At 38.7% G+C, this 8,710-nt stretch overlaps 1 protein-coding gene across 1 annotated transcript; it reads left to right on the top strand.

Annotated features, from left to right (window-relative positions):
* The first annotated feature begins 3,669 nt into the window (after nt 1-3,669).
* LOC144641300 (contactin-associated protein 1-like) lies at nt 3,670-5,289 on the top strand. Its single transcript, XM_078500327.1, has 3 exons — nt 3,670-4,030; nt 4,117-4,243; nt 4,667-5,289. The coding sequence occupies exons 1-3, from the start codon at nt 3,686-3,688 to the stop codon at nt 5,287-5,289; spliced, it is 1,095 nt and encodes a 364-aa protein (XP_078356453.1). The 5' UTR covers nt 3,670-3,685.
* The last annotated feature ends 3,421 nt before the right edge of the window (nt 5,290-8,710 follow it).

Below are 8,710 nucleotides of genomic sequence, written 5' to 3' on the forward strand. Positions count from 1 at the left end.
GTTAAAGGGACTTTGTCACGGAAATTTCGCAGATTTTTGGTCTAAACTGTTCTGAAATTAGTGGAAGGCAACCAAGCCCATAAAAACAATATCTTTGAACATCTAAGGGAAGATATAACCTTAATTTGTGGATAGAAATCAAGCTACGGCTATAAATGGATTTTTTGAAGACGCGCTGAAACAATTTGAAAACGTTTGCCTAACGTTTTCAAATTGCAATCCGTTTCCATCCCTGCCATCCGCAGCCAATAATGCCAGTTAACAGATTCAATGCTCTAATATAGCAATTTTTAATAAAAACGAACTATTATTTCTAGGTTTCATGCGACAGAAATAAAAATTTTGGTTGTTCAAAAATCTGGTAAAATGCGTGACATAGTCCCTTTAAGAGTGCGAACCGTCTTCCCGGAGCACTCGGAAGGCGGGACAAAAAGAAATAGAAGCCAAGGCTAGTTGTCTGAGGGTTACCTCAGAGTGCTCAAAAATCACATACTTGTTGCAGTGAAACAGCACTCGCCTCCGGTCCTAATTCGCGATGTCCGGGCTGTTTGCCATTTATAATTACCGAATTACCGTGTCCCATTAAAAGATTCCAAGATCGCTCACACACCTACTCTCGTCCCAGACCATAACACAATTTTGCGGCAATCTGGGGTCGACAAAGAATGTCGTTCACTCTTCAGAGATATGCTTATAATGACCCAAAATATCTACCGCATTTAAGTACCATCTTAAAGTTTTCAAAAGCAACAGTCGGCATTACAAACAGACTGTGTTTTTGCAATTGGTTCCTATAATTGCCGAATGCTTTCTTTTTTTCTTGCATACCACACTTTAGCCTGTTCCAGACATTCGGTTAGTTTGGTAGCAGCGCCAGGGACGAGGAGGCGTTCTTTCGACGAGTCTCTCCGACTTACTTTCGCCTCATTTTCACTCGTCGTTCTTCGCGCTGCTCTCCGAACTAAGAGAACGCTTGGAACAGGCTAATGGATGGAACAATGTTCTTTTCCTGTCGGGGACTCAGATTTTTTCTTTGTCCGCGCTTTTCTTTGTCCGCGCTTGTGACAACATATAATTAAGAGAAATAACATGATCTTTCCCAACTATTTTAAAAGCGCGCAAACCTGACGATTTTAATAAAATCTTGAAAATTTCATCAATACCACGAAAACGTTTATCTCTCTCTTTTTCAAATTTCTTCCAGTTCCTTTTACTTTAACACAACACTTCTTTAGGTATGCAACGTATTCTATTACTTCCAATAAAATCACTTTTATGGATTATAGGAAAGAAAATAACGGAAAATAGATCTCTCTCGCTTTCTCTTGCCTTACAAATATAATGATTCAAATCCACATGCCCACACCTAACATGTTCTATACGTGCGACATTACACGGCACAAAGATGCAAGGCAAAGATGAAGGAGAAAGAAAACCATAATCGCACTCATCTCATTCCCTTCTCCCTACTTTCTTAATCAGAAAATAAGTCAAGCATTTTAAAATTAAAATTTGTTTTCCCACTCTTATCAAGTACGACATATTTATGTTAAGAATTCTGCAGGTATTGTAACATATCGTATTTCTTAGAACGAAACCCATCAATATTGACTACAGAAATGAGGCCTAGCCTTATGTGTCACTGGGCACGAAGTGGTAAGGTCAGGGTGAGGTTCTTACGACAATAGCTAACAGGTGACAACAATGTCTCTAGCCCTAGTAAACAATACAAGTAGTGTTCGTAATGGACGAGTGAAATGGAGTTTCCAGCAAATTAGTGTCTAACTGCAAGGTGAAGGTGACAGAAAGTAAATAATTGTAAAGATCTTCTTCCCGGTTTTTTGTGTCTTTTAGATAATGAATCAAGCTTTTACATTACAGACTTAAAATAAGTCACACATTGAAAAGCAGGAAAACAATTCCAAATGCTGTATTGCACTAAAAACTGATGCTCAAACAAACGAAGCTGTAATTCTTTGTTTTCAGTCTGTAAGACGGTTTAGTTTTCGCTGTATAAGTGGCTCCTGTTGAGGCAGGCAATCGCATTATATTTATATGCAACACTTAATATGAACGGAGAAAAACTACGTCGTTCTACACACAATTTCAACATAGTCAGGGCGAAAAAAGAGGAATTAAAAGCACAATCTTCGCAACTCTTCTAATGATGTTAGATGATGTTACAATCTTCGCAACTCTTCTAATTATTATCTTGTATATTGATTTGTATTATCTATTTCTTCATAATTATATTTTTTTTTGTTTGTGTGGCAAAATAAATAAATAAATAAATAAATAAATAAATGATCTCCGGCTATCTTCCGAAAGCATTAGTTTAACTTCGGCCATCTTCGCAACACCTCGTATAAACGTCGGCTTGCCTTAGAGTTTCTTCGTACCATAACTTCGGAAATGTACTGAATTTTTCTGCTCTGAATTACTTTTTCTCCTGCCCTGTGTTTTCTGAATATTGCATTTCTCTAAGGCAAGTCAGTAAATTCAGTTATTAGCAATGTAAAGTGTGTTATTAGCAATGAAAAACTCTTTTATATCATCGAAATTAAAACCTTGATCAACTTTTAATCTCGATATAAATTGTTAATCGGCTTTCGAACAACCCGGTCATGGACGACTTCAATGTAAGTACTATCCCTTATATACGGTATTATTTTACGAGGGACTGAGTGTTCTTAAAACAGCAAACGTGCCGAAATAAGCGTGCAGTTATGTTACCAGTTATATGAGCAATACTAATTACTTTGTTTTCGTAACATGCAGCCATGAAAATGCGACAAAAGCCCTTCAAGCGCTTCTTGTCAACTATATCATTTAAATTTGTCAGCAAATTAAAACTCCTAAACGACTTCTTGTAAGTACTGTCCTTATAAATTTAACTTTCATACTTTAATGAAAAAGGGAGCGCTTTAAACATGCAAAAAACAGGCGTGCCAAACTAAACGTGCAGAAATATGTTTACGTTTCATAGCAACAAAAATACGTTTGGGTTAAAACAACACAAAAACGCAATATTATTATTTGGTTTCTTTAAAAGGAAAGGAGATTTTCACTATACCACCACATTTAATGATCTTGAACTATAAGTTTGCTTAAATTTCCTAATACAATTTTCATAAATCTTTTCAAGACGTTTTCCAGTGTTATCATTAAACACACCCTCCTTACGCGCTGTTAAATTGGCTTTAATTTGATTCCAACAGGCATTGCTCGCCAAGGTTATTACCTATACGCAAATAAATTTACTAGGACATACCTATTGTTCGTATTCGACTCATATAAATGATATCTACTTTATTACTTTTATTCAGTGACAATTGTTTTCTGTCTTTAGGGTTTTCTAAAAATTAAAAGTAACTTTCGCAAATTTTAAACACAACGAAGTTCTACGATTTCTGTAATTATGTTGAAATTTTCCCAGCAAGTCAGTAGTGAATTAATCTTAATTTAGTTTCAAATAAAGGGCGTGTAACACAGCATATCCAAAACCGGAGATAATTGAGTTGTTGCACGTTTTAGTTGTCAAAGTAAATTAGCATAATAACGAACAAGCCAGTCAATTAATTAGTCAGTCAATCAATCAACGTGGTTGGCATATTTCTATTCAATTTAAAGAGAGCATACGCTCATTTCCTTCAAACGACACATTGTTGTCGCTAGTGGCCGCGCCATGCTACTCCTGCCACTCCTGTTGTTTCTGTTCTCTCAGTTAATGATGATGTACACTATGGAAGACAGTGCTCTTTATCGAAATCCAACAGGCGACTTCTCTGTTGGTGACTTTAAGCGAAATCCCTTCCACTACTTATGGGTGAAGAAAATAACATCGTCCATGGTGGCAGATCATTTAGATTGCACTTTCCTTTGTGTTGGTGAATCAAAGTGTTTTTCGTTTAACATGGCGGCGTATCCTGACTCGAAAGGTCTTTATCTGTGTGAGTTGTTGGCCACTGACAAGTACAGAGTGACTAAAAAGTTTCACGCCAATGCTACCTTCCATCATTTTAGCCCTTGGGTAAGATTGGTATATAAGGCCATTTGTTACAAGCTTTGACTCATCTATGAATAGTATATTATAACCAAAGTTATTATGTTTTTCAGTCTCCATGTGAAAGCGAACCTTGCAAGAACGGTGCCGGCTGTGTTCCTGAATATGAACTGAACTCCTATCGCTGTCACTGCAAACTGGGATTCTTTGGAACTCATTGCAAATCGATAGTCATAGGAGGTATAAAATAAATATGTTTTTGAACGTTCGGGGGGGGGGGGGGGATAGGTGATTGAAACCCAAAGGGAATTGTGATAAGGGGGGAGGGGCGTTAGGGGGGTTGGAGTGTTGACAGAAACACCTTTTTAATTAAATACAGGCTATTTATTTCCCAAAATAAATAACTTTATGCAGCTTGAGACGTATGCATCTCTCAGCTTCACGTATAGATGGTACTTCCGTTCATACGGGATATTCTTCATGTTTCCTTACATAGAATCGAGGCAAGCGTGTTCAATTCTCTTTCGCTGGATGTCTTCAACGAGCGAACACAATTTTCCGCTCCCTCCACTCAAATAAGCTATTTATATTTTGACGTTAACTTTCTAGCCCATCTGTGAATGCCAAACATAACTTAGGATTTGTTATAACATTGCCTTGTAGAAAGTAAAAGTTGTAGTGACATCAAGTCACACAATCCCAAAGCTCCAAGTGGTTCTTACGTCATTGACCCTGATGGTAAAGGAGGCGTGGCACCTTTCACCGTTTACTGTGACGTGACTGACAAGAACAAAGTTGGCGTGACAGTCATCAGTCACGACAGTGAGGAAAGAACACTGGTGCTAGGATATGAAGATCCAGGCAGCTACAGGCGTGACATTCATTACATTGGGGCAAATCTTCTGCAGCTGGGAAACCTGACGGCCATATCTACACACTGTGAGCAGTTTATCAAGTACGAATGTTACGATTCACAACATATTCTTGAAAATGTTTTGTACGGCTGGTGGGTGTCACGTGATGGATACAAAATGACGTATTGGGGAGGAAGTAACTACAGCTTTCCTTACAAGTGCGCATGCGGAGTAACTGGCACGTGTGCAAACAACGTTGCCAGCTGTAACTGTCAAAATAATGATGCTGTGCTCCGTGAGGACAGCGGTTTGCTGACAGGAAAATCCCACCTTCCCGTGATGCAGCTGCGGTTTGGAGACACTGGCGGACCGGACGAGTACGGTCACCACACTCTGGGAAAACTGAAGTGTTATGGAACGACACGCAAATGAATAACTATAGTTTTTACTTATCACTTGTAACTTAAAATTTCATTCGACAATGTTGGAATACATTCTTATCATTGCGCTATTATGCCATCTGCTATTGTACGGTTAGTACGTTTATAGAAAAAAAATATATATATTTATATATTTATATAACATTTGTGCGTATTCTAAATCATCATAGCCCATTTGCTAAAAAGAAGCCCTACCTGAGGAAGATGTGCTCTACTTAAACAAGTTTATATTCTACGTTTTTTCATTGATGTTTGAGGAGAGAGCAAGAACTGAATCAGAGTCAAATTTTTGATTTTCTATATGTAACTCCAATTTTTTGCAGCATGTTTTTGAAATTATTGGCAAACATAAGTTTCGTTTCATATTCGTCAAGAAAGACTTAGATTAATAAAATTGCTCGGTTACATATTTAGCAAAAACTAGCAGAGCTTAAAACTGCGCTGTTGAAACTAAAGTGAATTTTTGCTAATAAAAATAAATCATTAAATGCTTTTCGCTCACAAAATGGTTATGTGATTTCCTAGCGTCTCAATCGTTATATTATATGCATTCCAGGGCAGTCCCCGTGGACACACTGATGACGGTAGGCAATAAATCACTGTTCAATGTGCAGGGGCAGGTCCAGGATTTTTTAAAGGGGGGGGGGGGGGGTGGCTGTTTACCAATATTTTTGTTTATTATGTTGTTCAAGCCCCAATTTTTTATGGGGGAGGGGGTTTCAGGCTTTAAGGTAGTTTTTTTGAAAATGGGAGTGCAAAATATTTTGGGTCTGAGGCCCATCTTTTATGGAGCCGTAGGCCAGAACCCCCTGGGGGGTCTGAGGGCATGCCTGACCCCCCTCAAAAATTTTGGAAAGTTGAAGCCTCTTAGACGAGATTTCCGCGATTTTGAGCAGCTTTATACAGCTTTCAATAAAGTTATTATTTTAGTTATTATTTTTCCTTGATAATTTGGCAAAATATTCCTTCCTCAAATTACCTTAAGTTATATTTTGGAGAAAAAGTCTAGTTCTTATGAAATGAACAGTGATTGAAATTAAAAGTTGACAGGCCACGAACTTACAGGAAAGAACACATGCGGGTTTTTTTTTGCTCACCCACGTGCGTGGAAATTTTTAGCCCCAGGCAAAGTGGCCTGGGGACAACTTTGGCGACTTTGCTTGCTTGTGAAATCGCTTCGATGCGAAAAAACGGTAAGAAAACTCGCTAAAAAAGATGTAAATGGAAAAAAAAAAAAACATTCCGGTTCCAGCAAGGCTAAAACAACTCTTGAAAGCTAAAAGGAATCTAATTTTTTAAAACTATACACACATGTTTTGTTACATTAAGCCAGAAGTTCGTGAAACAGGCTGTCGAAAATCTCCTATTTTGGAAAAATGCCCGTCCTTAACTTTGAACGGCCGCCTGACTATGAAAGGTGGATGGACATTGTCATTATTTTCTGTCTCAATATGTTTATTTTAATTTTTCTGGTGGATCAAGGGGGTGGCTAGCCACCCAATCCACCGCCCTGGATCCGCCCCTGATGTGAAGCACAATTGACAACAACTTCACACGAGCTGCATTATTGCATCGTTGCTCATAGCCGTTGTGAAACGGCTTTTTCAAGGATAATTAAAGGCAAACATTATTTCGGGTTTTAGCGTATATTCTATTTTACGTATTACCGTAACCAAATTCGCAAGTAGCCAATCAGAAGCGCGATCTACTGTGCTGATATCCTACGTTAGCATAACCACACTGACCTACTATTGGTAATCGCGCAATCTGATTGGCTACACAGGTGCCTACTATTGATCCGTAGAAGGCTCTCGGAGCGCGCGCTTAGTTTTCGCTTAATTTTATCAATCAAAACCTTCAATAAATCAATTCTAGCGATATTCTGAGTTTAATAGATCGGTCAGTGGGTTATGCTAACACAATTAGACGGCTCGCTCTCGGTTTCTACCGGCTTGACTCGGGGCTTCGCCCCTCGCCAACTATCAGCCGGTAGAAACCTCAAGCTCGCCGTCTAATTGTTAAATATCAAGTCACTGATCTGATACGCCACGATATCATGGACACTTTCAAGTAAAAGTGTTACCGTACGATGAACTGAAAAGAGGTTTTACCAATAAAGCAGAACCTCGTAATAAAAGATTAGCTAGTGTTCACCGGTCGTAAAAGAAGTAAAAAATTTCCCGCCAAAACTAAACTTGAGCGCGCTCGCCGTTTGCGCGATGTCTGCCGACGAGTACTGAAACATTCAAATGTTTCGTTAAATTCTGAATTTGGGTACCGGTAAATACCTAATCGTACCTTTTTGGTACGCTTCAGTGTCATATCAGGCTCGTTTGGTCCCGCCATGGGTATTTTAGCTTGACTACGTCTCGCCAAAATACGACCCATGGCTCGACCAAACTCGGCTGATATGCCGCCCTAAAAGGTACAATTAGGTATAAGTATTTGCCCTCGATTCACGAACACCACACATACTAGTACTGTTGCTGTCATGGCAACTTCATCGGCAAACAGCAGCGGACTGGCACGAGTTTACGTTACCAGTAGCCTCTTGTTACGCAATGTTTTCGAGCGACTTGATTTTTCAGTAAACACAGCATATAGCATACTAACATATGGCCTCGCGGGATGGGAGGGGCCCCCATATAGGCTTTTATAGATCATAATTGGAGCTAAAAAGCATAATTTGTGAAACGAGCACTGCCACGGCATAATTAGCAATTTTTAGCACTTTTTGGAGCATAAATTCATAAAATGTAGTAAATATGGTGTACTTTCTACAGAAATAAATGAAATTTAGGTAGTTTGTTCTTGCAATGCGTGTTTTAGCTATACAATTGTGATTGTTAAGTCGTTGGAGGCATTTTACAAACGGTTTAGAGATGCGAGCAGCTAATTTGGACAGCTGACGGCCGTGATAAACTGCCATAAACACAAATAAATTTACAACAACAGTTTATTTAAAAAAACATCATAATTTGGTGTCGTTATTGCGCACCTCTATGTATAGAATCTACGTCATTTTGTGAGCATAATTTCGGAAATCAGAAGCATAATTTGGGAATTCTGGCATAATTTTTGCATAATTTGGCAAAATTTTGAGCACTGCTAGTAGCATAATATGCCACTTTTAGGAGCACAATCTATAAAAGCCTACCCCCATACGGAAGAAACGGGGATGCTCGTCGTCTGGCTTAGGAATGTAAATTTCGGATTTTGGTCCCGGTTAGGGCGTTCCCGGGGAAAACGCCAATATATTTAGCCGACAAAGGATCGTTTAGGCTTGCACGCGAAGAAATATAAAATATAAATCCTATTTTAGCATTTTGGTATGTTTAATTTCATATAGGAGTCTCCTTCACCCTTGTCACAGACACTCGAGAAATCTCCAAAATTAAACATCAACAACCATG

This window comes from Oculina patagonica, unplaced genomic scaffold (assembly GCF_052425735.1).
Source record: "Oculina patagonica isolate OP01 unplaced genomic scaffold, crgOcupat unplaced825, whole genome shotgun sequence".
NCBI lineage: Eukaryota > Metazoa > Cnidaria > Anthozoa > Scleractinia > Oculinidae > Oculina > Oculina patagonica.

Excerpts from the sequence above, each read along its gene's own strand:
- LOC144641300 (XM_078500327.1), top strand. The coding sequence starts at position 3,686 with ATGCTACTCCTGCCACTCCTGTTGTTTCTGTTCTCTCAGTTAATGATG. Across the intron at positions 4,031-4,116 it reads TCCATCATTTTAGCCCTTGG|TCTCCATGTGAAAGCGAACC; the intron begins GTAAGATTGGTA and ends TATGTTTTTCAG. Across the intron at positions 4,244-4,666 it reads CAAATCGATAGTCATAGGAG|AAAGTAAAAGTTGTAGTGAC; the intron begins GTATAAAATAAA and ends ATTGCCTTGTAG.